The sequence below is a fragment of the Solanum dulcamara genome, chromosome 7 (genome assembly GCF_947179165.1).
Source record: "Solanum dulcamara chromosome 7, daSolDulc1.2, whole genome shotgun sequence".
NCBI lineage: Eukaryota > Viridiplantae > Streptophyta > Magnoliopsida > Solanales > Solanaceae > Solanum > Solanum dulcamara.
In genome coordinates this window covers 482,283-497,944 of record NC_077243.1, presented here as the reverse complement: position 1 = coordinate 497,944, position 15,662 = coordinate 482,283, and the positions used below count along the sequence as shown (strand labels likewise).

Sequence of the window (15,662 nt, the reverse complement as noted above, 5' to 3'; positions counted from 1 at the left end):
ACAGTACAAAGTAAGGTCCATCCCAGTTTATTGGTTTCCCGGTCCATAATTTTATATCACTTGTCTTATAAAATTTGTAAATTGTAGAGTTTAGAACGGGACATTATATTGGGTGACGTATGTGCTCAAGTTTGCAGCGTGGATTGAATGTTAGCCCAAAAGAAGTTAAAAGCCCAAACGTCGAAAGATTCTATTTGGATAACAATTTGATGGCTCACAGCAGTTGGACGGACAAACACCTCCATCTTCTGCTACGAATTGAAATTTCACAAATGTGACGGTTGACAGTCTGACATCCCATTTCGTTCCCAAGTGACACCCTGACTTATCTGTTTTTTTCTCAGAATTCACACTTATCCTAAACAAACCAACCATTTATTAATCTCTGTTTTAGTATTAGTATATATAAAGTAAAAATAGCAAATTCGTTGCAGCACAAAAGGCCGAGAACCACGGGTCTATTGTATATATAAGGTAGAACAAACAAAATTCTAATAAGTTGCTAGCAAAAATGGAGGTGACCAGTTCTAAAATTGATAACAAAGACACAATCCCTAGTCCAGTGACTGCGAATTCGCGGTTTTTTATTGTGAATCACGAAGCTGGAGGAATTTTGGACCTCCTACGTTTCCTCGTATCGGGTAACAAACAAAGCGGTCAAAAATTTCTTCGGTATTCCGACGGCGATGCGTTGGAAGAGTCGCGACGTGCCGATGATAGTGGCGGTGGTGGAGAGGGTCCTGATCATAGATGGGTTATATTTGTGTCCGTTATAGTGCGGAAATTAATCGCCATTTTCGGTAAACCCATGGAGTGGTTTGGGTATCTCGTCGAGTTCATTCTCAACCTTCTATCTCTCAATGGCAACTTTTTTGGCCTTTTCTACAATATCTTGCATGGTAATACCAAAACATGCTTTCCTTCCTCCTGTTTATTGTTTTAGCTTAACGTACACGTTCATGTAATATTTAATGGATTTAAGTTATATGCATTGTCGGTACAAAAAGTTTAAAATGTAGCCTGATTGTGTACACCATCTGATAGGGAAGATGCAACGTATGCTAATTGAAATTGTTTTGCTTGTATGAGTTATTTGGGAATTAAGGATGTTGATTCATGAGTCTAGAAAAGTGAGGCTTCCTCAAATGGTGTAACAATTTCACCATCAACCACTAGGTTGAGGGTTCGAGTCACGCTGCAGGCTATAAACGTATAGTGGGACTACTATTGATCTTACCAGGGTTGGGGTGGAAACAAAAGGAATTTAAAATGAAAGAATAGAAGAGTCACATGTTCCATAAGGTGCTGATTTTGTCTGGTGATTTGAAAAGTACCTTTTTTGTTGGGCACTCTTAGGAATTGCATTCTTATAAAGTGTTATTCTTGCCATTTGGAAGAAGTTATGTTGATTTGAATAGGACTTCTGAAATTGAGGAACAAAAGTATATATATGTGGATTTGAATAGGACTTCTGAAATTGAGGAACAAAAGTATATTTTTGTGGATTTGAATAGGACTTCTGAAATTGAGGAACAAAAGTATAGATAGATATGTGGATTTGAATAGGACTTCTGAAATTGAGGTACAAAAGTATATTTATGTGGATTTGAATAGGACTACTGAAATTGAGGAACAAAAGTATATTTCTCATAACAATCTGATGTTATTTCAATGCTTCCATTTCCTCTGCTGCTATGCATATGCACTTACTTGACACTTCGGTTACCAAATAATATAATTGAAAGTGAGGTGAAGCTGAGGGACAAACTTATCTTTTACTAGTAGTATATTTTTGCCAACAGAATATGTGAAAACAGTTCCGGAAAGTGATGTGGGTCTCATCTCTTTTCTGAGTTTGTTACTCTAGATCAGAATTTTCCTTTCAAGAAAGTGAACATCCTTTTGAACTAACATAAATTATGAGTAAATTGGCAACAACTCTTTGTCTGTATATGACTATGATCATGGTGATTACCATTGAATTGGTGTGTTTTACATCAAGTATGTGGATGTTGCTTCATTTTGAGTAATATGCCTCCTGAGTGCTGGCTCAAACAACTCTGTTGTGCTTCCATTATCAAGCTTTGTCTGTGTAATTATATATTCATGAACAAAATGTTTTGTGAAAACAGGAAAGGTGGTGATGCCACAGAGAGGGTCAGAAACGTTTATAAGTGCTATTGGGCATTTAGATGGGCGTATAAACTTATACAAGAGTGAGACATTAACCAAGGAAATTGGAGAGCCTGATTTCTGGCAGAAAAATATTCAACTTGGAATAGGACACAGAGCCCTTATGGACCTCTGTATGATGGCTTCAAAGTTGGCCTACGAGAATGCAAAGGTCGTTCAGAATGTCATTAATATTCACTGGAAGGTTATGTTATGATTCCTTCATCTTCTTTTTTTTCAATTGTTCTTCTGCTCTAACTAATGGAAGATAATAAGTTTACATGTTTATGAAAACTTATACTTTAAATTGCTTTCCATAACAGATGCATTTTGTGGATTTCTACAATTGCTGGAATGGTGAGAATTCAGCCTTTACGTTATATCAAATTACCATATATCACACCCTCTCTCGGGGGAGAGTTAAATATTTTAAGACTTGCAAGTCGCTTCTTGCCAGCCTTCAAGGGGAAAATAAAACCGCAATGTGAACTCACCTTTCATCCTTTCATTTGTTTATCACTGTTACTGGTTTATTTTCTATGTTGGAGCAGACTTTGACTCATTTACTTCTTTTTCTTCGTCGTCAATTGTTATGACATCTTCTGATTTTATGAGCTATTTGCTTTTTCTTCCTTTTCACTTGCTGAAATAGATTTCGAGAAAGAGATGTCCACCCAGGTTTTTATACTGTGCGATAAACCAAAAGATGCAAACTTGATAGTCATTAGCTTCAGGGGCACAGAGCCTTTTGATGCTGATGACTGGATCACTGATTTTGACTACTCTTGGTACGAGATTCCAAAACTTGGCAAAGTACACATGGGATTCTTGGAAGCCTTAGGTTTAGGGAGCAGAGCTAAAGCCTCTACGTTTCATGAACAACTGTTCATGAATAATCAGAAGTTCACCAAGTTAGAGAATGATGCAACTATTGCTCCTTCAGAAAGTTCTGAATCTTCTACCATATTCAGTGATTCTGATGCACAGAGTGTGTCAGACCAGTCTTCTGACTCAGAACGGCCTGCTGATACCGGCTCGAAGAAGTTCAAACTAGATATGCCAGAGAGGACCGCATACTATGTTGTCAGAAGTAAACTCAAAAGGTTACTCAAAGAGCACAAGAATGCAAAGTTTGTTTTTACAGGCCATAGCTTGGGTGGAGCATTAGCTATATTATTCCCGGCAGTCCTAGTACTGCATGAGGAGATGAATGTCATGGAACGATTATTGGGAATATATACATATGGGCAGCCAAGGGTTGGGAACAGAGAGTTAGGTAGGTTCATGGAAGCCCATTTGGAACATCCAGTCCCAAAGTACTTCAGAGTTGTTTATTCCAATGATCTTGTGCCAAGATTACCTTATGATAATAAAACATTCCTGTATAAACACTTTGGGATTTGCCAGTACTACAACAGCTTATACGTTGAGCAGGTAAAAGCTTCAATGCCCTATTTTTCTACAGTTATGTTGCTTGTATAATATCTGGTGTTCTTTTTAGAAATGTCAATTAGCTTGCAGCACATTTTCCTCTAATATCCATTCAAGCTTCTTAGATGATGAAACATTTGTCTAATTCATTAATTTCATAGTGTTCAGTCTCAATTCTTTGGCTGTTTCCTCATCGTAAAGTTGTCTAATATGAAATGAAAATGTTCTCTGTGTAGTAGTAATATTTTTTTCATGGTTGTCTATAGAACGTCGATGAAGAGCCAAACAGAAACTATTTTGGGCTGCGATTTTTGATACCTCTGTATCTGAATGCTTGGTGGGAGCTAATCAGAAGCTTTACAATGGGTCACATGTACGGATCTGAGTATGAGGAGTGCTGGGAATCAGTCTTGCTTCGTGTGCTAGGACTTTACCTTCCTGGTATTTCTGCTCACAGCCCAGTTGATTATATCAACTCGGTCAGACTTGGAAGGGAGAGAAGTACCCAAATGTCGTCTTTGTAGAAATATTGATCATGCATTTCCTATCATAAGTAGGGATCCAGTTTAGTTTTTGAAAGTTGTTTTGGAGTTCGTTTATCGAAAGTAAACTTGTTGCAGCTTTTTGTTTATGAGTTCGTCAGTGTTTTTTATCTTCAAATAAGACTTTCCTTTGTAGAATATGAGCTGTTATTATACATTAAAGAGTGGATTTGGATAAGATATTGGACACCGGAGGTTCCTCTTGTTGAAGAAAACTTCACCATCGTTTCTTCTTTTTTCCCACATCCATCAATGTCAAAGCTTCATGATTTTCCTTTTTAAATGAACAAAGATAATTTGGTCCAAAATTTTTTAATAGTGCTTCAAATGTTACTTTAATGGGTAAAAAAATAATCCTTTTCAAATAAATATATTATTTCTTTTTTTATTTTAAATACGAAAAATGTTTATCCTACTTCAATTCCTAAAAAATATTAAGAAATAAAATATTTTTATTTTATTAGAATCTTTTTAACGTTATCTACGTGAAAATTAATGATGGAGTTACTGTGATGTCATAGAATAATTACTATGAGGGCATTCCGATTAAAAAATTACGTTTAAAGATTCTTTTATATGTCAGATTGAGTTATTAAAATATTAACAATTAAAATAAAATAACTTCATGTACCTTTTTAATTGATAATATAGGTCATATATATAAGATTGTAGTAACTCCGTTATTCACTTTCATTTAGATAACGATTAATCATTTTTTAAAAAACATATTTTTATTTCTTAATCTTTTCCGAATTGAGGTAGGATACTCATTTTCTGATTTTAAAAAATCATCATTAAGAAAAGAATGTGTTTAAAAAGAAAAGAAAAATATATTTTGTTCACAAAATATTATTTTCGACCAATTAAGTAACAATAAGGGGTTTTTGGACTAAACTATCAATTGAGAACATTTTTTTTTAATTTCATACAGTACAGTTTAAGGGCACTTTTGACCGGTTTTCCATATAATTTATACCTCTTGCACCTAGGGTGTGTATCGGTCGGTTCGGTTCGATTTATCGGTTTTCGATTTCTAAATACACTAAACCGATAATCAAACAAATAAGATATTTGTTATTGATTTTGGGGGTTTATCGATTTTTGGTCTTTAACGATTCAATTTTCGATTTAACCAATACGAGAAACTTTTAAAACAAATATACGAATCCTAGAGCCGCCGTCATAGCAACTTGCAAACCCTTGTCTTGAACCTAAAGTGGCAAAACCTAAAGGGTAAATATTAAAATACTAAATACTAAATAGTAGTATATAGTAATTAACTGATTATATATTTATATTAATATTTTTATTTGATATTTGTGTATGAGTAAAAAATTTAAAATTAAATCAGTAAACTATTATAGTTTTAATGGGTTATCGATTTATCAAAGAACTCAATATTTTAAAACCAATACCGAATCTATAACCCAATAATTATTTTTTATAAAATCATTAAATAACTGTTAATCCAATAACTCAATAACAATAAATCAATAACACTTTTTTTTAATTCGATTTATTAGTGGATTCATTTTTTTCACAACACTACCTAAAGTATAGTCCTCAAAACTACATAATACGCACATTTTATACATTAAAACGTCCACGCGATGTAAAAAGTAAAACTGAGTCATATTTGGTAGCTTTGCAAAACTTTGCTATGTTTTCTGTGTTGACTAACATCCCTTGAACTATGAAACAAGCAAGTAGCATTCTACATATTTTTCTATCTAGCTTTAATAAAAAAAGTGGGTATCATTAATGAGAACAAAATTACAATCTTGAAAGGATTAAATAGCGTGTGGTATTAAATTTAGAGATATTTGTTATAATCCGTCACTTTATAAATTAGATAGAAAGAAACTTCTACATATAAAAAGGAAAAAAAAAAGTCATGAGAAAAGGTTTATCTCCCAATTGTGGCTATGGTGGGACGTGTCAAATTTTGGAGTGTAGCCAAACAGTTAGAGCAGATTGAGTAAAGGGAAGAACGAAAATACCAAACGTTAAGGGAAGTGGCCAAACCACTGAAAACAGGCATCTCCACCAAAAAATAGTTTTTTTATACAGAAAAGATTCAAGACTTATACGCTTTTACTTCTTATAGCCTTCCTAATTCTTTTTTCTGGGTATCTTTTTTCTGGGTAACTGCCAAACCACCCCAAATTTCAAGTTTCCATTTTTAACTCTTCAACTTCAACCCAATCAAATTTAGCCACTTCTTACATCTACTAGGTCATTTCATTCATTCCGAGGTAAGAAAAGTTTTTTTTGTTTCTTTGATTTCATCAGCTGAATGCCACTCGTTAACTTCTGGGGTTCGTCCATCTTTTAGGTCGGTGCTTTCTTTTTTCTTCTTGATTTTTTGCATAGTGTAAGAATGAGACGGTAAAGCTAGAATCTTTTTTTACTTTTTGTATATGAATTTGTTTGATAAATGCTTCTCAACTAGAATCTTGACAAAGAAAAAGGAATTTTACTTTGTATTTAGGTTCAGAAATGGACAATCTTCTTACTCTAAAATATCTTCATGGCAGGTTTCACTGCTATTCTTCAGTAAAATGCCTCAAATTGGACTTGTTTCTGCTGTTAACTTTAGAGTCCAAGGTAGTTCAGCTTATCTTTGGAGCTCGAGGTCTTCTTTAGGAACTGAAAGTCAAGATGATTTCTTGCAAAGGAATTCGTTATGTTTTGCTGGTAGCGAGTCAATGGGTCATAAGTTAAAGATTCCTACTCCCCATGCCTTTACCAGAAGATTGGTTAAGGACTTCCGGCCTTTAAAGGTTTGGTTTGAATTCTATAGACTGATGACTCGAATTATCATCTCAAGACATATGTTCTCTAAAATAAGGGAATTATCTTGTCATTTAGGTAGTATGCATTGATTATCCAAGACCAGAGCTAGACAATACAGTAAACTATTTGGAGGCTGCATTCTTATCATCAACATTCCGTGCTTCTCCACGCCCAACTAAACCGTTGGAGATTGTTATTGCTGGTGCAGGTGATATTCTAGTCATTTATATTTGGAACATTCGTTTTTCTCTATTTCCAAGGAAGCCTATTATCGTTAAAATATTTATCTGTACCTGTACACGCCTTTTCTGATTAACTGTTTTAGACTACAAAATTTGAGGTTATTAAGCCTCCTGTCATTTTGCAACTAAATAGAAAGCCCCTGCTGATTGGATTAGGGGCAGTTACATAAGTAGTTAATTTTGACTATTCTGCCATCACTCTCTTTTTTTCTGCCGTTATAATGTCTGTCTCTCTTATCACTTGAGCCATGATAAGCCAGTGAACATGCTGTTGATAGAGTGACATGTCCGATTGATGACTCTGAAGTATTGGAGGTGTATGAATCAATTTCCAGTGCAAGATTGATCCTACTATACCTAATAAATTGCAGTATTTGGAGTTCCAAGATTTGAACACCAATTAAAAGTCAAATTAAGTTGCACAATAAGGGGTTGCAATCTTCTTATGCATGCAATCTGTGAGAAAGTGAAGGAGATATATGATAGATCTTCATATTTCATCTTTACTATACTGGAGCAGTGACCTCTCAGCTGCCTTGAACTTGTTCATTGACTTGGCTTGCAAAATACTGTACTATTCATATTCAACTTGTACTGTAATCAACTAGTTGAAAATTATCTGACTACCTAAAGAAATGTTATTTGCATGATTTGTTCTATTGTACTATAGAGAATATAATAAAGAATACTACGCGAGGTACTAGATAGCTGTTTCAGATAAATGGAGCTGTAACATGATCCTATGATAATTCAAATTTTTGGAATATCAGGTTTGGGTGGTTTGTCTACAGCAAAATATTTGGCAGATGCTGGTCACAAACCGATACTGCTGGAGGCAAGAGATGTTCTAGGTGGAAAGGTTAAGAAAAAATATTTCCTTTTTTTAAAAAAATTCTTTTCTTTTTGTGTCTTTCCCTATTAGTAGTCCTTTTTCGGGTCGGATTTCTGTTTGTTTCATATAAATGTGCTGTCTTTTCTGTGAGATGCTACGTAACCTAGCTGATTTCTTTTGTGTAGAACACTGTGTTAAGTAGTTTCAAAACAAAACCCCCTCTCTCTTAGTTTGTTCTATGTTTTGATGCATGTTTTTCACTAAAGATTAGATGTCTGTCTACTTGCTTTAGTTACTTTTGCATATAGGTGCAAGTTGGTATTCACATACTTAATATTTGTTCTATGTCTTGATGCATGTTTGAAGTTTACCTTTTTGCCTTTTCAATGTCCTTTAATCAATTACCTTTTTGCCTTTTCAATGTCCTTTAATCAAGAATCGATTTGCACACTATTTCTTTCTCGTATTTTATGCTTTCATGTGGAAATGGCTTGAATGGATTATCTTACTTATGCAGTCACCAAGAATTCTAGTTTTATAGGCAAACGATTGATTTAGCATATAGTCTTTATGTTTTTCACTGTTGAGAATTTATATCTCCCTTTAGGTAGCTGCATGGAAAGATGATGATGGAGATTGGTACGAGACTGGTTTGCATATATTCTGTAAGTTTGACCTCACATTGTTATATGTTTACGTTAATGTTCTAATACTGTCATTGTAATTTTTTTGAGATCTTTTGTCCATTAGACATCTCCTATCCTTGTTTGTCGTTTGTCTTTTACAAATAACCTATTATTGTCAGTAAATCTGTATTATGCCTTGCTTCTCCTTTCTCATCTTGTTATTCATATAGTGACTCATACAAATTGGTGCTTGATCTCTTTTAAGTTGGGGCTTACCCAAATATTCAGAACCTGTTTGGAGAATTAGGGATTAACGATCGATTGCAGTGGAAGGAACATTCAATGATATTTGCAATGCCAAGCAAGCCAGGAGAATTCAGCCGCTTTGATTTTTCCGAAGCTTTACCCGCTCCTTTAAATGGTGAGCTAATCATGATTAAATTTTTCCCTCTGTAATCATTTTGTCAAACTTCCCTAATAAGTTATAAAATTTGATTAGTCAATTACACCTATGGGATATTACTAACCTTAAAGAGCATAAAGGTTCTTCCTTCTTCATCGGACCTTTTGTGTGCAGCTAAAGTGTTAACTACTTTGATATAATTTGCAGGAATTTTGGCCATCCTAAAGAACAATGAAATGCTTACATGGCCAGAGAAAGTCAAATTTGCAATTGGACTCTTGCCAGCAATGCTTGGAGGGCAATCTTATGTTGAAGCTCAAGACGGGATAAGTGTTGAGGACTGGATGAGAAAGCAAGTGCGTAATCAATTATGTTACTTATTAAGTGCATAACCCTGGCTATATAGTTCACAGTTCGCACAAATTTGAGGAGTAGATTGTCTACCTGCCTTTCATTTGCTAACAGCATACATCTAGCAAATCTCAGCAGCAGCAATTTGCTTTGCAGGGTGTCCCGGATAGGGTGACAGATGAGGTGTTCATCGCTATGTCAAAGGCACTCAACTTTATAAACCCTGACGAGCTGTCAATGCAGTGCATCTTGATCGCATTGAACAGGTTTCTTCAGGTTAGCATCACCATCCCACATTCAAAACAAAAAGATAGATAGAGAAGTAATTTATCACTTCCAGGTTTCTCCTGTAACAGGAAATCTCTAATTAAGGAGCTTAAATGTGATTGAATTGTCCTTTAGTACATCTTGTTTGGTACCTGACACTACATTGCTGGAGGAAACATTTATAATGGTACATTGCTGGAGGAAACATTTATAATGGTACATTGCTGGAGGAAACATTTATAATGGTGGTTTCGAAGATGAAACTTTTGAAGTTACTGTCTGTAAAAGAATATGCTTCAGTTTTGCTTGTTACTTCTGGAGGGCATGGCTTGCTGCACCAGATTTTATTTGTAGGGACAAGTTTCACTAGGTTGAGGGCATATTGTTTGACTGCTGGAAAAGGTTTTTTTTATCGACGTACTCGTAGAAGCTTCTTCTAGGAACTGATTTATGGCAATTTGGACACTTATATTAACCATTCTTCTCCTCCTTTTTCTTTTCCCACTACTTTTCTGAATCATCTTCTGGATTTCTATTTTTCTTTTCCAAGTTCTACCATGCAAATTGGCCCTTGTTAGTCATACCCTGAATCTCATGGATGAAGGACTACTTTACTGATTCACTTTCAAACAGCTCAGTTGTCATCTAATATGAATTTTTATGTCTTAAAGAATTGAAGGTGAACTACTTATAACCTGGGAAAAAATCCCCAGAAAGAATAAGAACTGATGGTGAATTTCTCCACTCAGTTTAGCTTTTCTGATATATTTGAATTATTAATCAACAGGAGAAACATGGTTCAAAAATGGCCTTTTTAGATGGTAATCCTCCTGAGAGACTTTGCATGCCGATTGTTGAACATATCGAGTCAAAAGGTGGCCAAGTCAGACTGAACTCACGAATAAAAAAGATTGAGCTGAATGAGGATGGAAGTGTCAAGTGTTTTATACTGAATGACGGTAGTACAATTGAGGGGGACGCTTTTGTGTTTGCCACTCCAGGTATAATATCCATTATACTAGTTGATTCTTCTAGTTTTCATGTTCTTAATATGAGTTTATGGTTTTTGCTGACTTTTGGTGAACCAACTAGTGGATATTCTCAAGCTTCTTTTGCCTGAAGACTGGAAAGAGATTCCATATTTCCAAAAATTGGAGAAGTTAGTTGGAGTACCTGTGATAAATGTACATATATGGTTAGTGGTGAATATTTTACTTGTTAGTGTTTGTTCTTTGTGTAGTATATCTATGTATGTGCAATGAAATGTCTATACATACGTGTTTATGTTTATAAATGTTGACATACATATTCTCAGTCTTGTGTTAATTTCCCTTGAATGAGGAACTTAAGGATGTTGGCTTTTCCATAACTTTGATAGGAAAAAGTGCAAATTTCTGTACATATTTTAATGAGCAGAACTACCTTCGTTTTGGCCATTAGTGGTTGAATTTTCTGCTGAAAAGTAAATTCTCAATCATGAATGCATATGTATCCTTAATATACTGAAGCGACTATCATTATTGGTATCAAACCAATAACGATTGTATCAATTAAACTGCAGGTTTGACAGAAAACTGAAGAACACATATGATCATTTGCTCTTCAGCAGGTTAATTTCATTCACTTTATACTTCCAAAGCAGTTTGTGTCGATGAATTCATTTTCATTTAGTTCCTTCTCCCTCTTCCAGTCTCGTTATTGTTAGATACAACATCGAGTAAGTTATGGCTCTTCCTCTCTCTCGTAAACAGTTGAAAGAAAATTTTGTTGTAGAAAAACAGAGAAGATTCCTCCCGAGAATGATCCCATAAGCACAGTTTTGTGTAAAATAACACATCATTTAGTTATTGGACGATCAGATATCATAGACCCATGCAACTTTGATATATTGTATTCTTCGTGTCCAGGACTACATCTGGCACAATAGATAGGAACACAAAAATGAAGATGGATTATCGATTTCCTGCAGGTTACCTTGTGACTAGAAACATTAGATTCATATCATTGTAAATGGCTTCGTTTAATAGAAAGTTTATGAAATATTTGTTGGTCTAAAAACCATTTGCTTTTTTTTCACTCCCCCTTCCTGGTGAAAATCCCTTCTCTAAGCATTAACCGATGAGATTCAGTTGAGGATACACATGACATGTCACGGCAACCACTTCTCCGTTGCGTGAAAAATGGACTGGAGATCCAAGTCGTCTACATTTCATCAGCTATATGTTGATTATGTTCCCTTACTTTTTAAATGGCACCTTTGTTTGGTGGAGACGATTAATAGAGCTCCTTTCTCAATTCTTAGAATATTGTGTTGTTTCTGATACTTCTATTGGTTCCCTTTCTTAATTTCTCTTTCATATTCATGCAGAAGCTCACTGCTCAGTGTGTATGCTGACATGTCTGTCACATGTAAGGTATTCATATTGCTCTCAAATTATAATCTGTTTGCTGTGAATTTGCATAATGCTTGTTAGGTAAGTGTATGAATTCCCGCTGTTGTAATCTTCATTTAGGATGTACAATGATATTGGTTTTGTATATATGGAATAGTCAGGACTATGATCCTGTCTGTGCACGGGCCACCACAGGAGGCAAATTACGAAGGACAAGTAAAGAAATTTTGACGAAACTTAGGGGGGGAGTTCTTTTCCCTTTTAGCTAATTGTTTAAGAATTTATTGAGATAAAATTCTTTTATTAGCTATTTAGGTTCTTGCTGTCCGGGGGTAAGGTTGGGGGTGGGTGATGGGGTGGGGTGGGGTGTGTGTGTGTGTGTGGGGGGGGGGGGGGTTATAAGGGAACATAATTCAGTGTTTCCTGCATTTTTTGGAAAGAGGCTATAAACCTACTTCTCAGTTTTATTGGTTGTGGAAATGCTGTACAAAATATAAAGCATTGCCGAGAAATTGGAGGAGTTAAACTTGTAAAAAGAAGTTCATGATAGAACACTCAGACAACTGTCTATCGTAAAAATATTTTCCTTTGCTGTGTATAGATAGTCATTACCCCATTCCCTTGATATGTGTTTTAAAACCCTCTGACATAACTGGCCTCTATGCAGGAATATTACAACCCCAATCAGTCTATGTTGGAACTGGTTTTTGCACCTGCAGAAGAGTGGATATCTCGCAGCGACTCAGAAATTATTGATGCTACAATGAAGGAACTAGCAACGCTTTTTCCTGATGAAATTTCGGCAGATCAGAGCAAAGCAAAAATATTAAAGTATCATGTTGTCAAAACTCCAAGGTAATATAGCATTTGTCTTTCATAGTTGCTCATCATGATATGGTTTTTCACTCTTCATACAAGTATATTTAGACCATATATGAAAGTCCTGCATTTGCTAATAGTTGTGTAATTTGCTAGAATCACAGTCCAAATGGAATCTATATATGAATCCTGATTGATCTACTTTTTTCTCTCAGGTCTGTTTATAAAACTGTGCCAGGTTGTGAACCCTGTCGGCCCTTGCAAAGATCCCCTATAGAGGGGTTTTATTTAGCTGGTGACTACACGAAACAGAAATACTTGGCTTCAATGGAAGGTGCTGTCTTATCAGGAAAGTTTTGTGCGCAAGCTATTGTACAGGTTAGTTCTCACTTGCTTTTCAGCAGTTGTTTTCTTCCAATTATGGTATGTTTGATTATATTCTGCCACCTTTGTTCCAGCAGAGAATTGTGGAACCATTTCTTAGACATTAGTTAGCAGTCTCTTTCTGCAAGCCTGTTTCTCATAAATTTGGTGGGAGGAGAGGGGTTGTCAACTAGTACAACTTTACTTCTGGGAGATCTTACTCTCAACTTGTACCTGCAACAGAAATGGACGTTAAGCATGCCTTTTACTTATACTAATTCTGCCTCGAGTTGATAGTTCTCCAACCAAATTGAATTGTTTGTGCACACACCACTAAGGTCCAAGGAGTGCCGTATTCCTCCGTCTTAATTATGGTCGTGGTTTGAGCCCTGGTAAAGGAGAAACTCTTGGAGGGAACATTTTCCCGTTTAAAAGGGCCATATGTGGCGCGGAACCAGATTTGTCAGATGAGTGAGTTTCGAATACTGGATGGGCTAAACAAAAAAGAAAATTCGCGCACAGATTGCAGTGTTCTGGTGGTTTAGAACCTCAGTAGTAGCTTGATATATGCAGAGGGTTGTGTTTTGTCATCTTTTATTACTCCTATACCTCTATATTTTGCAGGATTATGAGTTACTTGTTGGCCGGAGCCAGAAGAAGTTGGCGGAAGCAAGTGTAATTTAGCGTCGTGGAGTTATTATTTTGCTTTTGTACACTAAATTTATGATGCAAGAAGTGTTGTACACAGCATATAGAAGAACAGTACGAGAGTGAAGCAAGTAGGAGAAATGATAGCAAAGCTCCTATATATCAAAAAAGGGTTACATCTTGAAGATTAGCATTCTTTATCACAAGTTAAAATATAAAGCATATTGTTATGTACCACTTTCTTTTGTAATCCCTTTATTGCTTTATGTGTCCTTATAAAAGATTGTGCAATCTTGGCGCTGCACTTATATTAGTTAATATTTATTGATGTTCTATTATCTTGATCTAAAGATCCAACTGAACCAAGAAAACAAAATTTTGATACAACTATAACCTTCCTATTTAGTGGCGAAACCAAAAATTCTAATAATGGAAAAAATATTTTTTTTCTTTTAAAAAAAAAACGTTTTTAAAAGGGAATTTTACAAGACTATATATAATGATCTCTTTCCATTCAAGGCAGAAAAGGCCGATAGCTATAGCCATCCAAGAGTGAAAGTTAAAGCTTTCGAAGGGGGCGTGGATGCCATCAAATGGGCTCTTTGCCACATAATGTGATGCCTTAAAATCTCCCAACCCAAAGTAGCAAAAAATAAATAGAATTTACAGCAAAAGCCGGCGGCTGTTGGTCTTAAAGTTGGCATAACTTTCACTTAGACATTTTAACTAAATTTTGTTTATTTTAGACGCCTCATGTCAAGCCCAGCTATGTCATTTTGACACTTTTTGAGCTACTTCACCTTACATAGCTCCACCACGATAAAGTATATGAATTTTAACAAAGTATGTCACTTCATTTATGCTTTATCTTAAGTCAATATTATATAAAATTAAAATGAGAAGGAGAAAATGGTGTGTATGCTGTCTTCCCCTCTGCCCTACCATAAAGTATAGAGACTGTATTTAGAACTTGGGCTGAAGTAAAGCAAAGTGGATTATATATTATGATTAGTCAACTGCTGCTCACTTACAACAATGGGCGATGAGGGCACTCTTGGACATACACTGTATTTGGATAAGAAAAGTAGGAAACAATCTACGAAAAAAAGGAATGTTCTTAGAAAAAACCTCTTTGGAAACATATCTTTCACTCTTTTGGTTCACTGAATGTGTACTCTCTTCTTCTACAAAATCCCTCCAGCTTCTTGGGAATACAATTGTGATCAAAGATGGAGATATTTAATTCGATCTTATTCGGGTTTATAACTGACATATTATTCAACCGACCCATTTATTGACGATTTCCCTGAAATTTTGTAGGCTCCAAAATCCAAGTGGAAGGCACATGACTTTTGATAATAATGTATTGAATCTATAAATACACAATTTTAACATAAAGCTACTAAATTATGCAATTGATTGAAAGATACTTGGTAGCTTTAGCAGGGAGATAAAGATATGAAGTATAAGTTTGGCTACGAATGGTAGGGTTAGAATGCAGCAGTGAATTGGGAATCTCATTAAGCTAATCGTATAAATTACTACAGAAAGATCTCATGTTGCTCTGATGAGCTGTATCATATCTTCTTCTTTAGAACACTTATAAGCTTCGAGATAATGATGAGTATAAACAAGTGGATCTATTCAGATTTGAGGTTGTCCCAAAACGTGACAATTTGCGATCCTATAAATTTTATATATGCATTATTGTTATTTGCAAGTACAAGAATAGTAGATAAAACGAGTAATATCCAAGCTCGGTTTCTTCAAATTACTT

The 15,662-nt window shown here is 35.2% G+C and overlaps 2 protein-coding genes across 4 annotated transcripts; both read left to right on the top strand.

Moving 5' to 3' along the window:
* The first annotated feature begins 226 nt into the window (after positions 1-226).
* LOC129895756 (triacylglycerol lipase OBL1-like) lies at positions 227-4,347 on the top strand. 2 transcript variants are annotated; one of them, XM_055971517.1, is made up of 5 exons: positions 227-899; positions 2,133-2,377; positions 2,496-2,529; positions 2,825-3,606; positions 3,870-4,347. In XM_055971517.1, the coding sequence occupies exons 1-5, from the start codon at positions 512-514 to the stop codon at positions 4,125-4,127; spliced, it is 1,707 nt and encodes a 568-aa protein (XP_055827492.1). In that variant the 5' UTR covers positions 227-511; the 3' UTR covers positions 4,128-4,347. The 2 variants fall into 2 exon arrangements, with proteins under 2 accessions (XP_055827492.1, XP_055827493.1); XM_055971518.1 differs by lacking the exon at positions 227-899 and adding an exon at positions 1,844-2,001.
* Positions 4,348-6,016: 1,669 nt separating this feature from the next.
* On the top strand, positions 6,017-14,223 carry LOC129893936 (15-cis-phytoene desaturase, chloroplastic/chromoplastic). Of its 2 annotated transcripts, none has more exons than XM_055969378.1 (15): positions 6,017-6,400; positions 6,683-6,928; positions 7,017-7,149; positions 7,954-8,042; positions 8,623-8,680; positions 8,907-9,062; positions 9,252-9,400; positions 9,552-9,671; positions 10,450-10,663; positions 10,755-10,857; positions 11,224-11,271; positions 12,031-12,076; positions 12,723-12,910; positions 13,090-13,252; positions 13,862-14,223. In XM_055969378.1, the coding sequence occupies exons 2-15, from the start codon at positions 6,707-6,709 to the stop codon at positions 13,919-13,921; spliced, it is 1,749 nt and encodes a 582-aa protein (XP_055825353.1). In that variant the 5' UTR covers positions 6,017-6,400; positions 6,683-6,706; the 3' UTR covers positions 13,922-14,223. The 2 variants fall into 2 exon arrangements, with proteins under 2 accessions (XP_055825353.1, XP_055825354.1); XM_055969379.1 differs by having other exon boundaries at positions 6,017-6,480.
* Positions 14,224-15,662: the final 1,439 nt, after the last annotated feature.